Genomic DNA, 26,763 nt, shown 5'->3' with positions numbered 1-26,763 from the left:
GTTTCAGCAGTCTTTAATAGCACTGGAAGCACTAAGACAGGCTGGTCTCATACTGGACATTTATGGGTAGGTGGATTTAGAGTTTTGAGTTGGAAAATAGTTTATTTATTTATTTATTTTTATTTTTATTTTTTTTAGGCATAGAGCATTTATTAATTTTACCATTAATTTTGAGGTTAGGTGCAAGTTTTTAATAAATGTTCTTTATCAGGTTGAGGAAATTCCCCTCTACTTCTTAGCTTTCTGAAATGCTCACTGTAAATGAGTGTTAATTTTGTGAAATGTCTTTTTTTTTAACCTATTAAGATTATATAATTTTCCTACTTAATTCTGGAAGTAGGAAAATCGATTGATTTTCAAATGTTAAATGAATCTTAAATCCTGGAAGAAAACATCACTAGGTCATGATGTATTATCTATTTTATATGTTACTAGGTTTGATTAGCTCATATTTTGTTAAAGATTTTGCTTCTATGCTCATTAGGCAATATCAGTTAATGGTGTTCCTTTCTTGTACTATGTTTGGTTTTATGAGGGCCCTCAGCCATTCTGCTTGGGGAAGGAATGATGGAGTAAAGGCAAGCTGTTCCTATTACCCACTTCAATTTGTCCAAACTATTTTATTTTTCTTCCTTGGTGTGCTGGAACTTTTCCTCTGAAAAGCTGTACTTCTGGCTCTCTCATTTGTGGGTGACTGTCTAAGACAGTGTTTTCCAGGAGATCCCAGATTACAGCCAAGATGGGCTAGAGCTGGTTCATGAACCACTGCAGATCCACAGGCAGAACTGAATTATCTCTGCCTATTACCCAATGCATGGGTGGGTGAGACTCTTCCAGGGTCCCTCAGCCCCCTCAAATGCACTTTTGTCTATGTGTAGATGCCAACATTTTGTTGTTGCGGGAGGGGAACAAATATGAGGGACATCTTATTCCTCCATGATGCTGATAACACTGAATTTTTTACTCCAGGTACTTGTATATATCAATGCTAGAAGTCCCATTTTATTATTTAAAAGAAATATCTTCCAGTTTCCTTTAAATCCTCGAGTATAATTATAATAGGTGTTTTATAGTCCTTATCTGCTAATCCCATAATCCCTGTCATTTTGGAATCTCTTTATTGCCCCCACCTCCCTTTTTTTTTTTTCTGGTATCAAAGAATTGTGCCTCTTAGCATGTCTGGCAATTTTGGTTTGGATGCTGGACATTATGACTTTTCGTGGTTGAACGTTTGCATTTTGTTTTCTTCCTTTAAATATCCTTAAGTTTTGTCAGACAATGAAGTTCCTCGAGGATCTGCTTTATCTTTTTTGAGGTTTGCCTTCAGGCTTTGTTAGCACTTTTCACAGTGGCTTCTGTTCTAATTCTATTTAGTCCTGGTACTAAATAACTTATTAACTTATTACTTATTAACTGGTAATAAGTAAGGCATGACTCTTCTGGGGTCTCTAGTGAATGTCTTTTTTTTTTTAATCTAGTCTTTTTTTAAAATTTTTTTTTATTGCTTAAAGTATTACAAAGGGTATTACATATGTGTCCTTTTTTTCCCCGCCCTTGACAATCCCCTGCCCTCCCCTACCCCCCAGTGTCTTATGTCCATTGGTTTTGCTTATATGCATGCATACAAGTCCTTCGGTTGATCTCTTACTCCCCTCCCTTCTGCCCCCCAACCCTCTCTGGCCTTCCCACTGCAGTTTGACAATCAGTTTGAGGCAGCTCTGCCTCTGTATCTATTATTGTTCAAAAGTTTGTAATGGTCTTTATTATCCATGAATGAGTGAGATCATGTGGTATTTTTCCTTCATTGACTGGCTTATTTCACTTAGCATAATGCTCTCCAGCTCCATCCATGCCGTTGCAAATTGTAAGAGTTCCTTCTTTTTTACAGCAGCATAGTATTCCATCGTGTAGATGTACCACAGTTTTCTAATCCATTCATCTACTGATGGGCACTTAGGCTGTTTCCAGATCTTAGCTATGGTGAATTGTGCTGCTATGAACATATGGGTGCACATATCCTTTCTGATTGGTGTTTCTGGTTTCTTGGGATATATTCCTAGAAGTGGGATCACAGGGTCAAATGGGAGTTCCATTTCCAGTTTTTTGAGGAAACTCCATACTGTCTTCCATAGTGGCTGCACCAGTCTGCATTCCCACCAGCAGTGCACAAGTGTTCCTTTTTCTCCACATCCTCTCCAGCACTTGTCGTTTGTTGATTTGTTGATGATAGCCATTCTGACAGGTGTGAGATGGTACCTCATTGTTGTTTTGATTTGCATCTCTCGGATGATTAGTGACTTTGAGCATGTTTTCATATGTCTCTTGGCTTTCTGAATGTCCTCTTTTGAAAGGTGTCTATTTAGATCCTTTGCCCATTTTTTGATTGGATTGTTTATCTTCTTTTTGTTAAGTTGTATGAGTTCCCTATAAATTTTGGAGATTAGGCCCTTATCAGATATGACGTTGGCAAATATGTTTTCCCACGCAGTGGGTTTTCTTGTTGTTTTGTTGATGGTTTCTTTTGCTGTGCAGAAGCTTTTTATTTTGATGTAGTCCCATTTGTTCATTTTCTCTTTAGTTTCAACTGCCCTAGGAGCTGTATCAGTGAAGAAATTGCTTTGGCATATGTCTGAGATTTTGTTGCCTTTGGATTCTTCTAGAATTTTTATGGTTTCCTGTCGTACATTTAAGTCCTTTATCCATTTTGAGTTTATTCTTGTGTATGGTGTAAGTTGGTGGTCTAGTTTCATTTTCTTGCATATATCTGTCCAATTTTCCCAACACCATTTATTGAAGAGACTATCTTGGCTCCATTGTATGTTCTTGCCTCCTTTGTCAAATATTAATTGAGCATATTGGTTCGGGCTAATTTCTGGACTCTCTATTCTATTCCACTGATCTATATGTCTGTTCTTGTGCCAGTACCAGGCAGTTTTGAGAACAGTGGCTTTGTAATACAGCTTGATATCTGGCATTGAGATCCCACCTACTTTGTTCTTTCTCAGGATCGCTGCAGCTATTCGGGGTCTTTTTTTATTCCAGATGAATTTTTGGAGAGTTCGTTCTAGATCTTTGAAGTAGGCCATTGGTATTTTAATGGGAAGTGCGTTGAATTTATAGATTGCTTTGGGTAGTATGGACATTTTAATGATGTTGATTCTACCAATCCAAGAACATGGTATGTTCTTCCATCTCTTTATGTCTTCCTCTATCTCTTTTTTTAACGTCCTGTAGTTTTCTGAGTAGAGGTCTTTTACCTCTTTAGTTAAGTTTATTCCTAGGTATCTTAATTTTTTTGGTGCGATGGTAAATGGGATTGTTTTTATAATCTCTCTTTCTGAAAGTTCACTATTGGTGTATAGAAATGCCTCAGATTTCTTGGGGTTAATTTTGTATCCTGCTACATTGCCAAATTCATGTATTAAGTCTAGTAGTTTTTTGATGGAGTCTCTAGGGTTTTGTATGTATAATATCATGTCGTCTGCAAATAAGGACAGTTTTACTTCCTCTTTTCCAATTTGGATGCCTTTTATTTCTTCTTCTTGTCTAATTGCAATGGCTAATACTTCCAGGACTATGTTGAACAGGAGTGGTGAGAGTGGGCATCCCTGTCTTGTTCCTGTTCTTAGGGGAAATGGTGTTAGTTTTTGTCCATTGAGTATGATGTTGGCTGTGGGCCTGTCATATATGGCTTTTATTATGTTGAGGTATGATCCTTCTATTCCCACCTTGCTGAGAGTTTTTATCAAAAATGGGTGTTGGATTTTGTCGAATGCTTTTTCTGCATCAATTGATATGACCATGTGGTTTTTTTCTTTCAATTTGTTTATGTGATGTATTACGTTTATTGATTTACGGATGTTGTACCATCCTTGCATTCCTGGGATAAATCCTACTTGGTCATGGTGTATGATCCTTCTGATGTACTGTTGGATCCGATTTGCTAAGATTTTGTTGAGGATTTTGGCATCTATGTTCATGAGGGATATTGGCCTGTAATTCTCTTTCATTGTGTTGTCTTTACCTGGTTTTGGTATTAGGGTGATGCTGGCTTCATAGAATGAGCTTGGAAGTGTTCCTTCCTCCTGAATTTTTTGTAGTAGTCTGAGGAGGATAGGTTTTAGTTCTTCCTTGAAAGTTTGGTAAAACTCCCCTGAGAAGCCATCTGGTCCTGGGCTTTTGTTTGCTGGGAGCTTTTTGATGACTGCTTCAATTTCTTCCATAGTTATTGGCCTATTGAGATTTTTAGATTCTTCCTGATTGAGTTTTGGAATGTTGTATTTTCCTAGGAATTTGTCCATTTCCTCCAGGTTGTCTAGTTTGTTGGAGTAGAGTTGTCCGTAGTATTGTTTAACAATCATTTGTATTTCTGTGGGGTCTGTTGTTATTTCGCCTCTATCATTTCTGATTTGGTTTATTTGGGTCCTCTCTCTTTGCTTCTTGGTGAGCCTGGCTAGAGGTTTGTCGATCTTGTTTATCCTTTCAAAGAACCAGCTCTTGGTTTCATTGATTTTCTGTATTGTTTTTTTGGTCTCTATGTCATTTATTTCTGCTCTAATCTTTATTATCTCCTTCCTTCTGCTCACTCTGGGGTTTTCTTGTTGCTCTCTTTCTAATTCTTTGAGTTGTAGAGTTAGATGATTTACTACCATTTTTTCTTGTTTTTTGAGGTAGGCCTGTAGAGCTATAAACTTCCCTCTCAGGACTGCTTTCATTGTGTCCCATAGGTTTTGGATTGTTGTGTTTTCATTGTCATTAGTGTCCAGGATGTTTTTAATTTCTTCTTTGATGTCATTGGTAACCCAATCAATATTTAATAACATGCTATTCAGCTTCCAAGTGTTTGAGTATTTTGGGTTGTTTTTATTGTAGTTTATTTCTAACATTATGCCATCGTGGTCTGAGAAGAAGCTTTTTATGATTTCAATCTTCTTGAATTTGTGGAGACTTTGCTTGTGACCCAATATGTGGTCTATTTTTGAATATGTCCCATGAGCACCTGAGAGGAATGTATATTCCATGGCTTTGGGGTGAAGTGTTCTGAAGATGTCAATTAAGTCCATCTGATCTAGTGAGTCATTTAGGATTGCTGTTTCTTTGCTGATTGTTTGTCTAGCGGGCTTATCCAGTGGTGTCAGTGGTGTATTAAAGTCCCCTACTATGATTGTATTGTTGTCGATCTCTCCTTTGATATCTTCCAGGAGTTTTTTTATGTATTTGGGTGCTCCTGCATTGGGTGCATATATGTTTACCAGGGTTATATCTTCTTGTTGTATTGATCCCTTTAGTATTATGAAGTGGCCTTCCTTATCTCTGGTTATGGCCTTCACTTTGAGATGTATTTTGTCTGATATAAGTATTGCTACCCCAGCTTTCTTTTCCTTTCCATTTGCCTGGAAGATATTTTTCCATCCCTTCACTTTCAGTCTGTGTGAGTCCCTTCTAATGAGGTGGGTCTCTTGTAGACAGCAGATGTATGGGTCATGTTTTTTTATCCATTCAGCCACTCGATGTCTTTTGGTTGGAGCATTTAGTCCGTTTACGTTTAAAGTTATTATTGAAAGGTACTTGTTTGTAGCCATTTCTTTTTTTGTGTGGCTGTTTTCTTTCTGAGCTTTTTATTTCTTCTTTTTACACCAGTCCCCTTAGCATTTCTTGCATTGCTGGCCTGGTGGTGATAAACTCCCTTTCTAGTGAATGTCTTGAGCATTTAAAAAGTTCTCTCCTCTTTGACTGATAGGAATTCCACTATCTCCCAACCCTGTGTGAACTCTGGGAATTGTTTAGCTTCTAGTTTTTTAGATACTACATTTTGGCTAGTTTTCTAGAATTCTACTTAACACATGACCAGAATTAAATTCAAAGACTTGAAGGGATATTTATGAAGATTTCTAGAACTTTTTTTTTCTGGATGGTTCCCTGGTATGCTGTCCTGCAAATTTCAGGTCCTTGGGCCTCCCCAACTTTTTATCTATGTTCTTTTCATTTGAGTAAGATAGTTTTACTTGATTTTTCCCTACCTATGCTCTAGTCTGGAAATTGCTTCCAAATAGAAAGCTGAGGTAATCATAAGGCTGATCTTGTTTGATTCTCTTCCCTCGGGCATCACAGTTCTGCTCTGTTACATATAGTTTCTGTAGTGTTCTGGTTGTTTATGCAGGCACGAAGATCCTGTACCAGATACTTCTATATGAAAAAAGTTATTTTCATTAAGTTTAAGATAAAAACTTAATCCTCAGAAGGTTATTGGAAGCTCTGCATTCATGATGAGGATATTTTGACTGTTGGACCATGTAATAGAATGGGTGATTGATTTCATTATCCTCCTTTAGTTTTATTGCTTAAAGTATTACAAAGGGTATTACATATGTCTCCTTTTTTCCCCCACCCTTGACAATCCCCTGGCCTCCCCTACCCCCCAGTGTCTTATGACCATTGGTTATGCTTATATGCATGCATATAAGTCCTTCAGTTGATCTCTTACCCCCCCTCCTTCTGCCTCCCAACCCTCCCCGGCCTTCCCGCTGCAGTTTGACAGTCTGTTTGAGGCAGCTCTGCCTCTGTATCTATTTTTGTTCAAAAGTTTATAATGGTCTTTATTAGTTGGAAAATAGTTTAACCTTGGGGGTTATTTTAATGGAAAAACCCATGAAGAGATTAGGACAGAAGTTTCTAAGCTTCGGCTTTTTAAATATAATATATATTTTTATTGATTTCAGAGAGGAAGGGAGAGGGAGAGGAAGATGGAAACATCAATGATGAGAGAGAATCATTGATCGGCTGCCTCCTGCACGCCCCCTACTAGGGATCGAGCCCACAACTTGGGCATGTGCCCTTGACCGGTATCGAACCCAGGACCCTTCAGTCTGCAGGCTGACACTCTATCAACTGAGCCAAACCAGCTAGGGCAGCTTTGGCTTTTTAACTTGTATAATCAATTTTGTCATTTCATGACACTTGACACCTAATTGTGTCTAATTGGTGAGTTATGCTTTTGTGTGCAGGTGTAAGTAGAAGCTTGAATGCTATTCCTGTTGAATTGTGAGAGAGAGTGCTAGATCTGAAACATACCATAAACACAAAGAGATAGGAAACAGCCCAGCCATTGTGGTTCAGTGGATTGAGTGTTGTCCCATGTACCAAGAGATCACTGACTCCATTCCCAATTAGAGCACATACCTGTGTTGTGGGCTCGATCCCTGGCAGAGGGCATGCAGGAGGCAGCCAATCAAGGTTTCTCTCTCATTGATGTATCTGTCTCTCCCTCTCCCTTCCTCTCTTTCCAAAAATATAAATAAAAACATATTTAATTAAAAAAAAGAGATAAGAAATACAGAGGCTCAAATATAACTGATGCTTATTTTATCTTTCTTCTGACAGTGAGAGGTATGTGAAACCCAGAGCTAGAGAGGCAGCCTTCTCCAAAGAGTCTTCTGGGGACCCAGGCTCCTTCTATCCTGTGGTTCTGCCAGCCCCAGGGCGATGTCCTGGTCTGTGTGGTTGAAGTTCTTGTCTCCACGTCATGTTCCAGTCTGTGGGAAAGGGGGTTGTGGATGTCCTGGGAAAGCGCCCTTGTCTTTGATCTGATGAGCCAGAAGTGGCACCTATTACGTTTTCTTGCATCCCTTTCATCAAGACTAAAACAACATTGTTATCCCTACCTCCAGGCAAGGCTAGGGAAAATGGCATCAAACTGGGTGCATGTGGTTTGGCTAAAATTCGAGAGGATCTACTATGAAAGAGAAGGCGGAGGGGCTCCAAGGACACTAATGCTCTTTGCCCCAGTCCAATATTCTTAGTTACAAATAATCATATGTAACAGGAAAGTATTAATCATCTTTGCCCACTGAAAAATCAACCGTTGGAGATGTCAATAAATCATAAATATGTCCTGATTTTGGTTTTAGATGGCCCACAGTGACCCATGTGCCAGGTAGCATTCTATGCCAATCTTGAATGCCAACAGGAAGTCACGGGACAGTAAACTCTTCCAGGATCATAACTGGGCTGTTGGAGTAACGTGGAAAAGAAGAAAAAAAGAATCAAAACCATGACAAAAGTAAATAGAGCCCGGTCCACCTCCCCCCCGGATGGAGGCTGGGGCTGGATGATTGTGGCTGGCTGTTTCCTCGTCACCATCTGCACCCGGGCAGTAACCAGGTTAGTGGCATTTTCTTCTTGATTTATTAAGATGATCTGGTTATTTTTGTTGTTGTTGTTCTAAGTCTGCTTCGTTCTATTTCTGAACCTGCCATTGTGAAAATGTGTGTGTGTGTGTGTGTGTGTGTGTATTTTCTTTGCTCAGACATCTTTTTCTTTGTGAGGAATGTGATTTTCTGACACTTAAAAAAGTTCTGCATTGTGGTCTCTTTGATAATATCTGACACATAAACCTGAAGTGGTAGGACATTTTTAGACCAAATATTGTGGCTATTCCAGCCACCTGTCTTCATACACAGCTCATCCCAGAAAGGAAAAACATATAAGGCTAAAATAGTCCTTGAAAACCTCTTGACTTACTAGTTAACTGAGCCTTTCGAAGCTTAAAACCTTCATTTAAGTTCTTTCGCTTCATATTGCATTTGGCTGTGTGTTTGGTGGTGGAGGCTGAGGTCTAGGAGGTTGAAGACGAGAGCAGCAGCATAAATACATGGATTCTCTCCTTATTTACTCATATCTCCTTCTCTCTCTTTTTATTTTTCACATGTTTATATTCTGAGAAAGTTTCTTTTTTGGTTTTTAAATTTTATTTTTAATTATAGTTTACATTCAATATTGTGTTGTATTAGTGCACAGCATAAAAAATATGGGCTGCTTCACGAATTTACATGTCATCCTTGCACAGGGGCCATGCTAATCTTCTCTGTATTGTTCCAATCTTAGTATTTGTGTTAATTATAGTTTACATTCAATATTGTGTTGTATTAGTTTGAGGTGCACAGCATAAAAAATATGGGCTGCTTCATGAATTTACATGTCATCCTTGCACAGGGGCCATACTAATCTTCTCTGTATTGTTCCAATCTTAGTATTTGTGCTGCTGAAGTGAGCACCTCTCTCTCGTTTTCTTTTATCCCAGGGCATAGTGTTGAAAGTGCTTAAGTTAAACGTGTACACAAGACTCATTATTAGAACAAACACATACTTGAAATCTGCAGGTGCCAGCTCTTTCCTCTACAGGTGCTCCCATTCAAATTGCACTCTGTTCGCCTCTGGCAGCTCACCCATGGCAGCAAAAGAAAGCAGTTTGCACTAATAACTTTATTTGATGGCATCCTATATAATAAAAGCATAATATGCAAATCAACCAAATGGTGGAACAACCAGTCACTATGATGTGCACTGACCACCAGTGGGCAGACTCTCAATGCAGGAGCTGCACCCTGATAGTCAGTATGCTCCCACAGGGGGAGTGCCACTCAGCCAGAAGCTGGACTCATGGCTGGCAAGCTCAGCAGTGGTGGCAGGAGCCTCTCCAGCCTCTGCTGCAGGAGGGCGGTAAGGAGCAAGAGGTCCCAGACTGTGAGAGCCCCAGACTGTGAGAGGGATGTCTAAGCCGGCAGGCGGACATCCCCCAAGGGGTCTCAGACTGCAAGAGGGTACAGGCCGGGCTGAGCGACCCCCCGCCCCAACCAGTTCACGAATCTTGTGCACTGGGCCTCTAGTCATTAATAAAAGCATTTATGTTACCTTCATAACAAACACATAATGCAGGAAAGAAGCAGGATGTTTGTTTTTGCCACAATAAAGGCTGATTAATTATGTGTCGTAATACACTGTAGATTTGCTTAAGATTATACAATTGGGGTTGAGTTTGATATTGCTTCCACTGTATTATGGATCTTGTGTTTGGGGTGTGAGGAGGTCATAGAGTTAAAAGGAATCTCTTGCATCTTGGTTCTTACGTGTGGAAGCTCCCATCATCCTATGATGGGAAAGTTCTGGAAGTGAGCTCAGTGCTTCATAAGAAGGGCTGCTGGAAGCCAGGAGAGAGGATTGTGGCTGGCAGCAAAGGCCTGCTATCCGAGGTTTCTGGGAGAGGCGGAGGGGAGGATACCTGAGCAGAATAAGCTCAGAGGAAGAAAAGTGTGAAGACTCAGCCAGATCAGAATCTAAATGTCATGAACCAGGAAGCAGCCAAGAGAACTAGAGATGGACAAGGAAAGTAGCCTGCAGGGTGATTTGTCAGTTCAGAGAACCAGTGCCTGTCGGGCAATTAAATTTTTCTTTTCCCCCCAGTTTTACTGAGAAATAATTGACGTACATCACTGTATAAGTTTAAGGCATACAGCATGATGGCTTTATTTCCATATATTGTGAAATGATGACAACACTTTCAGCTAGCACCCACTTCTCATAGAGATACAATTAAAAAAAGGAAAAATAGGAAAATCAGATTTTCTCCTTGTGATGAGAATTCTTTAGGATTTACTTTTTAAACAACTTCCCTATATCATACAGCAGTGTTAGCTATAGTCATCATGTTGTACATTACATCCCTAATACCTGTTTATTGTATAACTGGAAGTTGTACCTTTTAACCACCATCCTCCACCTACCCCTTCCCCCACTTTCCACCTCTGGTAACTACAAGGCTAATCCCTTTTTCTATTAGTTTGGTTTTTGTTTGTTTGTTTTTAAGATTCCACATATAAGTGAGATCATACAGTATTTGTCTTTCCCTTTCTGACTTGTTTCACCTAGCATATGCCTTTAAGGTCCATTCATGTCACAAATGATAGGATTTCTTAATTTTGTTATGGCTGAATAATATTCCATTATATATATGTATGTATATATACTTCTTTATCCATTCATCTGTTGATGGACACAGATTGGTTGCATGTGCATGTCTTAGCTATTGTAAATAATGCTGCTATGAATATGGGGTTGCTGATAACTCTTCAAGCTAGTGTTTTTATTTCCTTAGGATATAATACTCAGCAGTGGAATAGCTGGATCACATGGTAGTTCTGTTTTTAATATTGTGAGGATCCTCCATACTGTTTTCCATAGTGGCTGTATCAGTTTATAATTCCACCAACAGTGCACAAGGGTTCCCTTTTCTCCAGCATTTTTTTATCGCTTGTATGTGGCCATTTTAACTGTGTGAGTGATATCTCATTGTGGTTTTTTTTAATTTGCATTTCCCTAATGACTAGTGATGTTGAACATGTTTTCATGTACCTGTTCACCTTTTGCATATCTTCTTTGGTGAAATGTCTACTTAGGTCCTTTGCCCATTTTTAAATTGGGTTATTTGTTTTTTTACTATTGAGTTGAATGAATTATTTATGTTTTAGATGTTAATCCTTTATCAGATATATGATTTGCAAATATTTTTCCCCATTTCATGAGTTGTCTTTTCACTTTGCTGATGGCTTCTTTTGCTGTGCAGAGCTTTTTAGTTTGATATAGTCCCTCTTGTTTGATTTTTATTTTGTTGTTTGTGCTTTAGATGCCATATAAAAAAAGAATCATTACCAACACTCATGTCAAGGAGCTTTATCCTTATGTTTTCTGCTAGGAATTTCATGATTTCAGGTCTTACATTTAAGTCTCTAATCCATTTCAGGTTAAATTTTTTGTGAGTGATATGGGTTCATTTTCTTTTCTTTTCTTTTTTTCATTCTTATACATGTGAATATCCAATTATCCCAGCACCATTGAAGAGACTGTCTTTTCTCCATTGAGTATTCTTGGCTCCCTTGTCAATTATTAGTTGACCATATATGCTTAGGTTTATTTCTGGGCTCTCAATTCTATTCTATTGATCTATTTGTCCATTTTTTATGCCAGCACCATACTGTTTTGATGATTATAGCTTTATAGTATAGCTTGAAATCAGGAAGTGTGATACTTTCTATTTTGTTTTTCTTTCTCAAGATTCTTTGCTATTCGGAGTTCTTGTAATTAACCATTTTTCAAAATAAAAATTTCTTTGTCTCTTTGTCTTCATCTCCATCTCTGTCTCTGTATGCCTCCCCCACCTCTGTGTGTGTATATCCATATGTTTCTGATTATATAAGAAAGCATGTTCATTGTAAAATAATTCAAAATTCAGAATAAAATTAAAAATGAAATAATTTATTATCTCACAATTCACATATAATGACTGGGTAGTTTTTAGTTTATATGTTTTCAGGTGTTTTTTTAATTTACATAAATATGTATTTATAAAAATAAGCCCTTACTATACAAACTATTTTGTAAATTGCTTTTTAATTTAACATTATATTGTGAATTTATTTCCAAATCAAAACAGATCAAACCATCATTTTTAGTCCTTAATAATATTTTATTATTATTATTATCATTATTATTAGAGAGAGTGAAAGGGAGGGGGAGAACAAGAGAGGGAGAAGCATTGATGTAAGAGAGACACTTGGATTGGTTGCTTCCTGCACGCACCCCTGACCAGCCTACAACTGAGGTACATGCCCTTGATTGGAATTGAACCGGAAACCCTTCAGTCTGCAGCTGACACTCTAACCACTGAGACAACCGTCTAGGGCAATATTTCATTTTTTGGTATTCCAAAATTTATTTAACCAGTCCCTTATTGATGGACAAAGAGGTTGGTTATAATATTTGACTATTATGAAGAATTCTCCAGAATATTTTTTATGTGTATCTAATTTCATCTTCTTCATGGGCATCTGTTTATTACCTTTGGTTAAAATCTAGACATGAGCCCTGGCTGAGTGGTTCAGTTGGCTGGAGCATTGTCCTTTACACGGAAAAGTTACCAGTTTTGATTCCTAATCAGGGCATATACCCAGGTTGTGAGTTTGATCCCTAGTATGGAGAGCAACTGATTGATGTTTCTCTCTCTCCCTCTAAAATCAATAAAAACATATTTATGAGTGAGGATAAAAAAAACCCTGAAAACCTAGAAATGAAATTGCTGGGTGATGTATAACTCTTTATTGTTAAACTAGAGGCCCGATGCACAAAATTCGTGCAAGGGCTTTGGCCCTTGCTGCTGCAGTGGCCACCTTTGCCTCGGCCCCTGCCCGCCACAGCTTTGTCCTGTATAATTAGCATATTACACTTTTATTATTATAGATTTTAACTTATATAACAACCTCTTACATGTTACAGATGTAAGTTAAATATTAAGATGAATAAAAGTACATGTTTTTGACCTGCCATCTTTTTCATAAGATCTTCCCTACAGCAGTGATCTTCATCTCTACTTGGCTTCAGCAGCCCCTCCAGTGAGTGAACACTTGTTCTTACCCTTTAGAATGGCTCAATGGTCAGCTTCTGATTTCCTACTTATTATGGTCCAGCAGAGTACCACTGAAAACCAATTTAACCCATGGAACAGTTGATGGAACTAAAACTTTAAGCTCTGATTCAAATTCATGTTCATTCTTTTTTTTTTTTTGTATAACATACTTGCACTGTATTTTTCAGATGTATTTCAGTTTTTTTTGTGGAGTTCCAGACATACTTCACTCAGGATTATGCACAAACAGCATGGATCCATTCCATTGTAGACTGTATGACCATGCTCTGTGGTAAGTATCACTTACCAAGGATAGACAGCTACTACCTACTGGCAAATTGTACATGACAATGATCTTCTACTGCCTTTGATTACCAATTTTTCTTAGTAGAAAGACTATGGTAAAAATTGGCTAAGATGAAAAGAAAAGGTCGATCCTACCTTTAGCCAAACCCAGCCAGACATGCTCTTGGAATTAATGGTCTTGGCTGATGTCAGATGGAACAGGCAGTGAATAACTGAGGAGGACACATTCCATTTGGTTCTTCTATATGAAGAGGACTTGGGCATCATAGGAATTACCTGATTTTGGAAGTAGCCAACCATACAGTGTATGCGTGGCTTCTTTCTTCCAAATGCTGGGATCCCTTCATTCTCCAGTCATGTAAGTCCTTGGATAGCACCGTGAGCCATTTCTATAGGATCCCCTTAAGTGAGTGCACACAATATGTGCATTGTTTCTCAAGTCTTGTTTCCATTCCATTTCCTTCCCAGAGATTTCAAACTTTGTCTCATAGATTTCATCACTTTTCATGCATAAATCTTCATTCTTAAGAGAAGGAATAGGGAAGGATAGGATGGTGCAATCCTGAGATAAATACATTCACCATAGCTGTCATTTCATTCAATATATAGGGTAAGTAGAGTGTTCTCAAAATAAATGGAACCTCTCACTCCATATATTTAGTAAAGGAAAGCTAACTTTGAGGGTTGTTTTTTTAAAAAAAAATTCAAACCAAAGTTGTTCAATTAGTGGCTTAGAGAGTTTCGGAGATTGAGTCAAATTGATAGGACCTATTTGCAGGCTAGACCCATTTAATCCTTTTATTGAGATGAATCCTGAGTATTTTAGAAAATTGCTCTTTCCAGGCCATGTCTTTGTGGTAAAGGGAAATATTATATTATTTAGTAACTTATAAATGATGTCACCTGATTCCATTCTAGGTACTAGTTCATATTTATTTTTTTAATGTACATACTCAGGAATCAATTCAATTATTCTGAAATTTGTTTCCTTGGTTAGAAGGAATTTGAGAGCAAACCTGAAAGGCAGGTTTCAGGGGAAGGCTAAATTGACTCTTTCTACCAATAACACTGGAAGGTCTTAAGGGATAAAAAAAAAATATCTCTGGGTTTTCTATCTTGTGTGTATATATTTTATTTATTTATTTATTTATTTATTTACCGGTGAGACAATCACTGGGTCTTCAGGGTCACATTAGTCACAGTGTTTGTATAAGCAAGTCAAGAGAGCAATGTTTGTCTTTCTCAAAGGATACAGGTGACTCATTTCCCTCACTGTTATCTTTTGGAGACTATTCATAATCCCCAAAAGAGAAATAAGTGAACTTCAGTGACCGATATGGTCACAATGACCACATGAGACATTGAGCCAAAGTAGGGTCATGTTAGCATGACCTTAAGTATGCAGCATATTTAAATTCCATGCAAGGACTCAAGGCCTGTTGTACCCAATTGCTTACCTGGAAACATTGGTTGAGCACAGAGGATGAACAAGAGGCTGCAGAATCACATCTAAGATGCTCTTTGGGGACATAACTGCCCTATTATAAACAGAGAAGTTAACATTTTTCATTGAATTTGGTTAAAATGTTGTCACTTTTCCAATAACCATAGCAGCAGCTGTTGGGAAAATTAGACATACTTTTAGGAGATTTGCTCATTCCTGTTCTCCAGAGGTTCTATATACAGCCAGCCACTGTTTTAACTGGATAGCAGACATCAATCAGGCTGATGACTGATTCTGTCATGTACATCTGAATCAGGCCTAAATTTCAACCTGATCAATAAAAAAATTATACCCCACTGGTACTCAGAGAACTGGCTCTTCGGATCTCGTTACTAGAAGTACTGGTGTCAGCATGAATTGTTCCTTAGAAAGAAATTCACATGCGTTCCTTACCCATCCTCCCTGCCATCAGAAGTCAGAGGAATAGTGATATAACCCTGAACTTGGTATCAGGTGCTCTGAGCTACACTTCTTGGTGATCTTGGGCATGTCATATTCCCTTGGGCTACAATTTCTCATTGGCCTCTCCCAGCTTTAATTAATATTTTATAAACCTGGAAATTGGCACAATGCTGATGCATTGTTAAACCACAGATAGAGCGAGGTCAACCAAAATGTCACCATGGGTGTGAGCATCTTCTTAGATTTTTCTGGGTGTCAATTTCTCATCCATAGATTTCCAAAAGCCTGAATATAGTGCCAGATTGTGACATTTGTCTATCATCTCTCTCCCTGGCCTTTTCCTGTGTAACACTGTGTGACTATGGGCAAGTCAGTTTCTCTCTCCTCAGTTTCCAAATCTGTAGAATGAATTTGCAGGGTTGAGGGTGCAGGGGGAGGGACGCTTGATGCTTTAAAGGTCGGTCGTTCTCTACTCTGCCAATGCAACACCCCAGCCTTTTCACCATGCCCCCAAGGCCTTTTTGTTGACCTTATTTATTTTTGTTTTTGAAGCTCCACTTGGGAGTGTTGTCAGTAACCATTTATCCTGTCAAGTGGGAATCATGCTGGGTGGCTTGCTTGCATCTACTGGTCTCATCCTGGGCTCCTTTGCCACCAGTCTGAAGCATCTCTACCTCACTCTGGGAGTTCTTACAGGTAAGGACAACTGTACCACTTGTCTCACCCCACCCCATTCAGGGGTTGTCATCCAATCAACAGAACAATAATTCATGAATTATTCACTTTGTTAGATGCATAATTTAGCTGACCTAGCCTATGTCTAGCTACATAGCAGTTAAACAAAAGAGCTGGAAGTGCAATTTGTTGTGCCACCACAACAAATGAAAATGTCCCACCACTTTAATTCAGCCACGTGATAAAGGTAACTGCTGGCGTTCCCTTTGGCAGAGGTGTATGGCTGAGATTCTGTACGAAGAAGCCATGAGCTATGAGCCAGGGCAACATACATTTCCAGCAGTGATCATTTTCCCAATATCTTTGACATTAAAATACTATCTGCAGTTGACTTGAGTCACCTCTGCTTTAAAGTGAATATGATTGTCCAATAAATGGGGGTTTCCAATTTAAAAAAGAAAGCCCCTGTTGAGAATATTCTCATACTTCACATTTTCTCTCCACCTTATGGATGTACACTTTAGGGCAGTGGTTCTCAACCTTCTGGCCCTTTAAATACAGTTCCTCATGTTGTGACCTAACTATAAAATTATTTTCGTTGCTACTTCATAACTGTAATGTTGCTACTGTTATGAATTGTAATGTAAATATCTGATATGCAGGATGGTCTTAGGCGACCCCTGTGAAAGGGTCATTCGACTGCCAAAGGGGTCGTGACCCACAGGTTGAGAACCGCTGCTTTAGGGAATCATAATGAAACTCATAGAGAAGCAACATATGTATTCCATAAGGAGACTGAGTGGGGTCAAGGTGGGGTTGGTTGGTAGGACTGGGCAGCAGTTTGCCTCATCACTCAGTGGGGTGTGGGAAGTAGCACTAACTCATGTCCAGGCCCTGTGCCCCAAGGGGTAGCATGATCAGGGCAAAAACTGATGTAGCTCCTAGAGGGGCTATAAATCTAGCTCTGTGAGCTCAGAAAGGGATCTGTCCTATGTAACCCAAAGGGCCTGGCTGTTCGGCTGTCCAGTCATTCCAATTGCCCAGGGACTGTCCTGGTCTTAGCACTGGGTCTCACATCTGGGACACCCCTCAGGGCCAGTTGGGATCACTGGTCACCCTGCACTGCAGATGGGAACAGGAACAGAAGGGACTTCTCCTTTTCCTTCTTTGACATTAGATGCCAAGAATTCCAGGTTTAAAGCCCTTTGGATTTTCTCGATTTAAAAGGAATAGACGCTGAAAATCTTTAAGAGGCTTTCTGCTGATCTCAAGGGGTATTTTCAAGTTACTGTGTGTCCATGTATAAAATTGGCATGATGTTTTCCAATTAAGTGAAATTACTCTGGAACTTCCGTGTGGACATAAGTATTACTTACCCCCAAATTCCAGAGTAGTCCAGACTATCAGACTTGTGTCTGCATATGCAGTGAATATTTGAGGCAATTCTCTGGATAATTTAAATTAAAAGGAGGTGTTGAGGAGAATAAGTTTCTTAGTTCAGCATTATCCTGATTTTTTTAGTTAATTGAAATTTAGTTTCATATATATATATTTTTTTATTGGTTTCAGAGAGGAAGGAGAGGGAGAAAGAGAGGGAAACATCAATGATGAGAGAGAATCATTGATCAGCAGCCTCCTGCATGCCCCACACTGGGGATTGAGCCCGCAACCTGGGCATGTGCCCTGACCGGGAATCGAACCATGACCTCCTGGTTCATAGGTCGACGTTCAACCACTGAGCCACGCCGGCTGGGTGAAATTTAGTTTATATCATAGTTTTTTTTTTTGTTTGTTTGGTTTTTTTTTTGATTTTTTACAGAGAGGAAGGGAGAGAGATAGAGAGTCAGAAACATCGATGAGAGAGAGAGATCGACCAGCTGCCTCCTGCACATCTCCCACTGGAGATGTGCCCGCAACCCAGGTACATGCCCTTGACCGGAATCAAACCTGGGACCCTTCAGTCCGCAGGCCGACGCTCTATCCACTGAGCCAAACCGGTTTCGGCTATATAATAGTTTTTAAGTTCTTCATTTTGTTTGTTTGTTTTGTTTGTTTTTGTTAATCCTCACCCGAGGATATTTTTTCATTGATCTTTTAAAGAGAGTGGAAGGAAGAGAGGGGAAAAGACAGAGAGAAACATCGATGTGAGAGAAACACATCGATTGGTTGCCTCCTGCACACTCCCTGACCAGGGCCTGGGCTGGGGAGAAGCCTGCAACCAAGGTATGTGTCCTTGACTAGAATCGAACCCAGAACCCTTTGGTCCACAGGCCAATGCTCTATCCACTGAGCCAAACCAGCTAGGGCTCATTTAATTTTTTAAAGAAGTCATATTTCCTTAAGGTTTTTCTTCCCAAGAAGAAAGTCATATACATGCTATACTTTCCAAATTGTGGATGACTGGTGAAGGGAGAGAGACTCCTTTTTAGCTTGATGTTTTAAAGGGGGTAACAGAAGGTCAGATTCTCTTTAATGCAAATAACTTCATTCTGAGATATTTTCTTTCTTTGGCTGTTCTTGGTGCACCAGCACTCACAGAGTTCTCTTTATCCCCAGGTCTCGGATTTGCACTTAGTTACTCTCCAGCTATTGCCATGGTTGGCAAGTATTTCAGCAGACGGAAAGCCCTCGCTTATGGGATCGCCATGTCGGGAAGTGGCATTGGCACCTTCATCCTGGCTCCTGTGGTCCAGCTCCTTATTGAACAGTTTTCCTGGCGGGGAGCACTACTCATTCTTGGGGGCTTCGTTTTGAATCTTTGTGTTTGCGGTGCCTTGATGCGGCCAATTACTCTTAAAGAGTACCAGACAAGTCAAGAGCCAAACCATGTCTGTAGAACTCAGAAACAAGACTTCAAGCGGACGTCTCCTTGTTCAACTTGGACTAAAGAATGGGTGCAGACCTGCCTCTGTTGCTCTTTGCAGCAGGAGTACAGTTTCTTACTGATGTCAGACTTCGTTGTTTTAGCCATCTCTGTTCTGTTTATGGCTTATGGCTGCAGCCCTCTCTTTGTGTACTTGGTGCCTTATGCTTTGAGTGTTGGAGTGAGTCACCAGCAAGCTGCTTTCCTTATGTCCATACTTGGGGTGATTGACATCGTTGGCAATATCACATTTGGATGGCTAACCGACAGAAGGTAAAATTCATGAAACCACAATTGGTTCCCCATCAGGGGACTCCAAGTTGTGATTTTCCCTCATCTCCTTTCCCTGTAGGATACCTAAGTCGGAATAATGTTAACAAGTTTTCAGTGTCTGAAGGGTCTTCTAGGCAGAGGTTGGCAAACTTTTTCTGTGAAGGGACAGATAATAAACATGTTTGGCTTTGTGGGTCATATGACCACAACTACCCAACTCTGCTGTTGTAGCCCCAAAGCACCCATAGACAATACATGAACAAAGGGAAGTGGCTATGTTCCAGTAAGTCTTCATTTATGGACACTGCATTTTGAATTTTTTATATAATTTTAATATGTCACAAGTTATTGTTCTTTAGATTTTTTCCCCTCCAACTATTCAAAAATGGGAAAACCATTCTTAGTTCATGGATAGTGCAAAAGCAAGTGGTGAGCTGCATTTGGCCATTGTTTGCCACCCCTGTTCTAGATGGTTTAGGATGGTGGGTATTTCTAAATTGCCGAACACTAGGGCAACTATAAGTTCTGCTGATAGATTTAATTCCAGCCTAAGTCAAGTCAGTCCACAGGTAAGACAACTTATGGCTGGGTGTTGTGGTTTTAGTTTCCTTTGAACCACTCCAGAGACTGGCTGGCAGTGGAGAGAGGAGCAAAAGAATCCAGGCTAGGAAGGAGGACCAGGTACACCTTATCTGAGGCCACACACTTATGTTTGACAGTGCCGATAGCAAATACTTACATTATAATTGTAGGCTTAGAAACCAAAGTTATAAGAAATCTACTGAGTAGTTTTTTCAGCTAATGCTTATCAGTTTGGATTAAAGACAGCAAGCTGCTCATATTCTCCTAAATGATGGACTCTTCGCACTGGAGCTATGATCCTGTGGCTTCTCACACATTATGTCTTTGGTAATTAATCAGGATCCAACTGCCACTCTGCAGTGTTATGAATGTAATAGTTAGGATTAATTCCACATTTTTAATGGTTAAGGCAGAGGGGGAAAGCAAGGAGTACCTGTCTTTATAATCAAATAACTCAACAAGAAGCAGCCTGGCGTAGGTCTGATAGAGAGGTCTCTTGTCTGAGATGTACCACACCTCAATTCTTGTGCTGGCTCTGCCCTTTATTATTACTGGGACCTAGGGAAAATCGCCTAACCCTCAGGACCGCAAGGTCTTCATCTGTAAAACGGGTCAGTGCAATATTTGCCTGTAAACCTCACAGCATTCTGGAGGCTCAAAATGAGACTATGGGTGGAAAAACATTTGTAAATCATAAACTGCTGGTGTGATATTATAAATAGTGTTTGAAATAATTGGTATCATGGATGGGTTTGGAGCTACAGAGAGAAAATATTACCTCCGCTGAGGAGGTCTTGAAATAAGACTTAGTCCTAGTACAAGACCTTCATAGTCTCTGGCAAATCATTTTAATGTCTTGATATTATGGTTTTTCTCTTTATGTAACCACTTGGATTATTTTTTGAGCACAGATGTGTGGCAGATAGCCATGAGTAACATATCTGAAAGCATCTAATATGGTAGACTGCTAGAATATATTAGTATCTTGAAACACTACAAGTTATTTTATGACTATCCTTGGAGTAATCCTATGAGATAACGTTCCCTTTTTATAGCTAAAGAAATTGAGGTTAGAGTTAGGCAATTAGTAGGTGATAGGACAGGATTCATTCAAACTTCTTTCTAATGAGAGCATATATTATATTCTACCACACCATGCTCCCTAGAGAGATAAATTCTTACATTTGCATATGCCAGAAGACAAATAGGAATATGCCCAAAACTAATAAAAAAATAATATTGAATATCAACTGTAATTGAAAAATAAGATTCTAAAAAAAGAAAGATAGGAAGACAACATAGATAACACTCAATGGGGAGGCCATCTCTATAAGTAACTGCCATGCTTACTGCTGTCTAGCCTGGTTCTAAAGCTCTTTGATAGAACCTGTGCACATGCACTCATTCTTATTCTTCCAATCCACAGGTGTCTGAAGAATTACCAGTATGTTTGCTACCTCTTTGCCGTGGGACTAGATGGGCTCTGCTATCTCTGCCTACCAATGCTTCAAAGTCTCCCACTGCTCGTGCCTTTTTCTTGTACTTTTGGCTACTTTGATGGTGCCTATGTGACCTTGATCCCAGTAGTGACTGCAGAAATAGTGGGGACCACCTCTTTGTCATCAGCACTCGGCGTGGTGTACTTTCTTCATGCAGTGCCATACTTGGTGAGCCCACCCATTTCAGGTAAGTTTCTAGAGAGAACCCCAAACACCTCTTCTCTTTGTTGTGTTGATGTGAAAACAGTGAACTCACACACAGAAAATGAGGGTTGGAAGTAAGTTGGGGAAGAGTGAAAGACAAAGGGCTGTAAGAGCCACCAAAACATCATGATCTCACCTATATCCTTGTTTTATAATCTTCTAACCAAGTAGGGACCTTAGCCTCCTTGGAAAGGCAACATTCCAAATTAGGGTCTTGGTTCCATTCCATGTTAATGATGAGAGCAATGGAATGGAGCAGCTGTTCAGACTTACACATTAGGTTGGGCACATTCATAGGGAAGTCTGGTGGGAGTACAGGGTTCTAATAGGAGATGGGTGGTGAGGCTGAAATGATAAGTCATAGTGAAGTATCTTGAGTGCCAGCCAAAGGAGCCCTATATTCTTTAGAGACTCTGGATAGTATTACAGTTTTTGTGCAAAGGGGTAATATAGTAAAGAGTATATTTTAGAAAATGTGATCTAGCAATTGATCTGGTCATTCAGGGGAGAAGCAGTTAGGATTCCATTCTAATAGTTCAGGAGTGAACTGATAAAGGCCTAAACTGTGGCTGATACAGCAGAATAAAAATAAGCTCTGGGAGCAAGGAGGAAGTTTTGTAAAAAAATAAAACAAACAAACAAACAAAAAAAAACAAGAAGAAAAAAACCCCAAATCAACTAAATTAAGCATATGAGGGTAAAGGAGAGAAAGAAGTCCAAAATCACTTAGAAAACAATGGCATGGTTAAAAGTAATAAGGAAGTAGGAGAAAGTGGCTTGGCCAGAAAAAAATAATGAATTTAATGTTTAGACATATTGAGATGTATGAAATACCCAACAAAATGACCAATAGAACTTTTTAGGGATGAAATCTGAGCTTTAGAGGGAGGATACAATTGACATACAGATTTAGGATTCATCAGATAAAGTATCTGGAATGTTTTGCAAACTTTAAAATGCTAAAGAAATTTAAAGCATGATGAAATAAGTGAATTCAATAAATACTTATTGCTTGTGGACACCAGCCTTGTGCTCGGCGCTGTTGCTATAGCAGCAAATGCGTCAGAACCCTGTCCCTCCTTCCCAGAGTATGTGGTCAAGACCAATTTCTCTTAGATTGAGGTTCTGGGACCATCTACATTAGAATCCCCTGATGCCTTTGTTAAAAATGCAGATTTCTTGACCATCCCTCTGTGATCTGAATCTTTGGGGGTGAGTGTCAGGAATCTAAATTCTCAGCCAGCTTTCTTGTGACAGTCCGTCTCACTTGATTGAGACGAACTGGTCCAGATTAGTACCTGCCTAAATTAAAACCAAGAGAATGAAGGTCTCTGAAGACAGGCAAAAAGAAATGAGCCGAACATTTGCCTAGAAGCAAATAGGGGAATTTTTAAAAGAAGGCAGGATTTCTGCTGTAGCTGCTGTTGTGAATAGATAGTTGAGGGTTATTTTCAAACTCCAGCAAGTGCTTAAAAGCAGCAAACAAGAGGAAACTATGGCTGCTTGATGGCTGCAGATGAAAATTCCTGGTCAGTTTAAACTCTATGATACAGGACTATATGTTTAGTGCTTCCTGTATGAAAACTGCCCCCAAAATGTTCCTACCTCCTCCCTTTATAGCCAGTTTTTGTTTGCTAACCTTTAGGAGCAGTGTCATTCTGTTAAAAAGTCATTGGACATGAAATGAAATTAGGATTCCTGGATCCTTTTGTCAATTAGGGCCTTTATTTGGCAAATCAGACACTGTACTTATTGCCAGGCAGTAGAGGGTTAGGTGTGGGTCCTTATTGTAATACTTCTGTTATTTAGTTATCTTTAAAAATGAGAACTCTCCATTCAGTTTCTTCTGTTTGGTTCAGAATGCACAAGCAAATCACAAGGTAACTATAATATTTGAGAGCACTTTGGATTGCAGGAAAGTTTGTGGGGCTTATAACAATTTTTATATGCTATTTTAAAAAAATATATTTTTATTGATTTCAAAGAGGAAGGGATAGGGGAGAGAGAGCTAGAAACATCAATGATGAGAGAGAATCATTGATCGGCTGCCTCCTGCATGCCCCACACTGGGGATCAAGCCCGTAACCCGGGCATGTGCCCTGACGGGGAATCAAATCCTGATCTCCTGGTTCAACCACTGAGCCATGCCAACTAATTTTACATGCCATTTTTTAACTAATGGATTTGAAGTGGGTGAGAGGAGACAGTATATGCTTCTCTGGTGGATTTTCTTAGTGTACAAGTAAACTTTGGAGGAATTTAACTTTTTAATATAAAATAATTGCCTGCTAAAGTCTAACTTTACCCCATCGATTCTCTGATCAGTGTGGCCCATATTTTGCATAACATATGCCCTGGTTCTCCTCAAAATTTAGAGCTGGATTAGATGTTGAGATTAACCTGTTGTAACAAGAGATAAGAGAGGAAAAAGCTGTGATAACAGAATTATGCTTTCTGAAATCTGCATTTGCAACTTCTAAAATGATCTAACGTTCTGGTTTTCAAACTGGATGGAGTACAATGACTGAATCCAATTGACAATTTGGATTCTGCTTTATCCAGAAACATGTATTGAAGACAGATGGAATATTGATGCTGGGAATACTAATAGCATTTTATATGATTCTTTTCTCTTAAAACCCTAGATAATTGATCCCAACATCAATAATTTGAATGATGCTACTTTTATCATTCTACCATATTTCATGGGATTAATAATAATAATATTTAATATTTATTTTGTGGGTACAAAGAATATGACACTCTTCTGGGCACTTTACATAATAACAATCCATTTTAGAAGTTTCCCTAGAAAATATAATGCATTTTCAGCTGCTGCACAATATTTTTAGGATGTTTGCTTTTTGTGTCAAGGTTATAATGGTAGTGCTAGCAATCTGTTATTATTAGCCTTAAAAATTATTAGATTTCAGAGTGTGTAAGTAATTGAATTTTCAACTCAACAATATGATTTTGCTGTTGCTTGTTACAGGATGGCTAGTAGACACGACTGGCAGCTACACAGCCGCATTTCTTCTCTGTGGATTTTCAATGATATTTAGTTCTGTGTTGCTCGGCTTTGCAAGACTTGTGAAGAAGATGAAAAAAACCCAGCTGCGGATCCTTGCCAAAGAATCTGATGCCAAACTGCAGCTATGGACCAACGGATCGGTGGCTTATTCTGTAGCAAGTGAATTAGATCAGAAAGACCGGGAATCTGTGGCTATTGCTGTGCCTGGTTACAATCCCACATGACCAATGGCCTTGAGCTTGGGAATCTGCAGGGCTAAGAGAGGTGGGACCACTGGCTTGTACCTGTTTCTAAAGCATTTTATTTTGGCAGAAGCATTGCCTTCCAAGGAAATTATTATTGTTGTTTTGTTCACATATTTATAGGGGGAAATAGCAAGTAACAAAGCAAGCTGGACTGGCTCAGAGTTTCCTCATTTGGGATTTGCACTCACAATGGAACTCACACCTTTCAGGCAGTGAGCATCACTCCATAGAGAATGTTAGAACATAGCTGATGTAGTTAGCTGTAATTAGGGGTAATTCCAAGGCATGAACAAAGAAGATGACACTGGGCAGCAGCTTTGTCTCAAACCCTCTGGGCCTCCACCTTCCTTCTTCAGTTAGAAGGTGAAGAGAATCATTGACATGTAGGTTTGTCTGCTTTATACTGTGTGAAGGAAGGGATCAGCTGAGGTATGGTGGTGGAAGGTGAAGGTGCCAAACCTTTTTCATAGTGGAGCTTCTCATTAGGGTTTTAAACAGGATTGTTAAAGAATGCTTTAGATTCTTCAGGACAATGATTGATACAGAATGAACGTGACTGTCTCCCCCTCCACCCTTCTTTCTCCTTCAGCTAGCCCTTGCCTTTGGTAACGGTGGGCACCATTTTGAGAATCCAAAGAATCATAGAATGCCGTGGTTGGGAATTTTCCTAAGGGTGGCTGGTAAGATCTTCTATTTGAAATAGTGCACTGGAAACTGAAAGGTTTTTTCCTAAAACTGTGTCCCAGACTCTCACCTTCATTACTACCACATCCAATACTTATTTTAATTTAGCAAAACAACCAAGTTGCAAGGGCAATTTCTACCTTTAATGTTAACACCAACACTTGGTGTGTTTGTTTTTTTCCTCCTTGGGGAAAAAGCTCTTGTTTATGAATTGCAGACACATTCCTGTTAGGAATGGAAAAATATTGGCAGTATTCCAACTGGCCAAGAATTGAACTTTTGAATCAGCAGGTCTCTGGTGAGAGTTTTCTTTTCAGATTAGACATTTAGGTTCATCATTGCCCAAAACAGGATTTGGGGGTTTTGCCTGAAAAATATTATTCTAGAGGTATTCTGAAGGTGAGATTCCTTTCTCTCTGTGTTACTGCCTGCTCAATTGTCCACTACTTTTTATCCTCATGGATACTCATTAGAAACTTAGTGGACATTTTTAGCTGAATGAGAAGGTGTCAGGGGTTAACTTCAGCATCACAGTACTCTCATAAATTATAACTTTGATCAGGGGAGAGGAAGAAGTTTAAGAAGGCTAGTGGTGTGATATTTTATAATTCATAGAACACTTTAATTGACTGGATTAGAATAGTTTACTAATTCCCAAGTACTCTACTTTCCAATGGTTTGGGATAATTTCTGAGTCTTCAGATTGAAGAGGGAAGGCATGGGGAGAGAAGAGATGCCCCCCAACCTGTCTCTAATCACTTTAATTACACAGCATGATAATCCTGAACCCCAAATTATGTTACACTTTTAAATAGGGGCAAGTTATATGATTAAAAGTGGACTTTAACTATTGAACACATTTCAATTTGAACCTCAAGGAAATATTTTGACGCTGAAGGCCATTTAATCCACTGTCCTCCAAGAGACCTCACAAATGCCCTGCCAGAGGTACTGAGAGGGGGAAAAAACACGGCAATGAGGAAGATTTTAGATGAACTAAGCATGTTCAGCAAGTCTTTGCACATAACTGGATTATTTAATAAAACTACATATTAATGTATTGCTTTCAGAATGAAATACTGACTTGATTTAATGGGAGAAAACTGTAATATTTCATAGTTGTTTTTCAAAGAAATTTGAATGTTATTTGTATCTTTTTACTTAGTGTGAGAATTTAGTTGTGAACTTTGTCACCTATAATTTTTTTGAGTAATGTGTTTTTCCTTTATTTTATTTTTCCATCACCATTCATCACCATAAA

General features: G+C 39.2%; 1 protein-coding gene across 1 annotated transcript; it reads left to right on the top strand.

The window, feature by feature from the left end:
- On the top strand, window positions 1-26,763 carry SLC16A12 (solute carrier family 16, member 12). The gene is made up of 7 exons (XM_014547497.1): window positions 1-66; window positions 7,908-8,160; window positions 13,423-13,526; window positions 15,999-16,142; window positions 18,678-19,257; window positions 21,266-21,525; window positions 24,535-26,763. Exons 2-7 carry the CDS (start codon window positions 8,051-8,053, stop codon window positions 24,795-24,797), a joined length of 1,461 nt encoding a protein of 486 aa, XP_014402983.1. The 5' UTR covers window positions 1-66; window positions 7,908-8,050; the 3' UTR covers window positions 24,798-26,763.

This window comes from Myotis brandtii, unplaced genomic scaffold (genome assembly GCF_000412655.1).
Source record: "Myotis brandtii unplaced genomic scaffold, ASM41265v1 scaffold475, whole genome shotgun sequence".
NCBI lineage: Eukaryota > Metazoa > Chordata > Mammalia > Chiroptera > Vespertilionidae > Myotis > Myotis brandtii.
Note: the sequence above shows the minus strand (reverse complement) of the source record. Positions and strands in the feature narration are given on the sequence as shown.

Bases quoted from the DNA above. Each gene is read 5' to 3' on its own strand.
- SLC16A12 (XM_014547497.1), top strand. From the start codon at position 8,051: ATGACAAAAGTAAATAGAGCCCGGTCCACCTCCCCCCCGGATGGAGGC. The intron at 8,161-13,422 runs GTTAGTGGCATT...TGTATTTTTCAG, and splicing joins TGCACCCGGGCAGTAACCAG to ATGTATTTCAGTTTTTTTTG. The intron at 16,143-18,677 runs GTAAGGACAACT...CTTTATCCCCAG, and splicing joins CACTCTGGGAGTTCTTACAG to GTCTCGGATTTGCACTTAGT.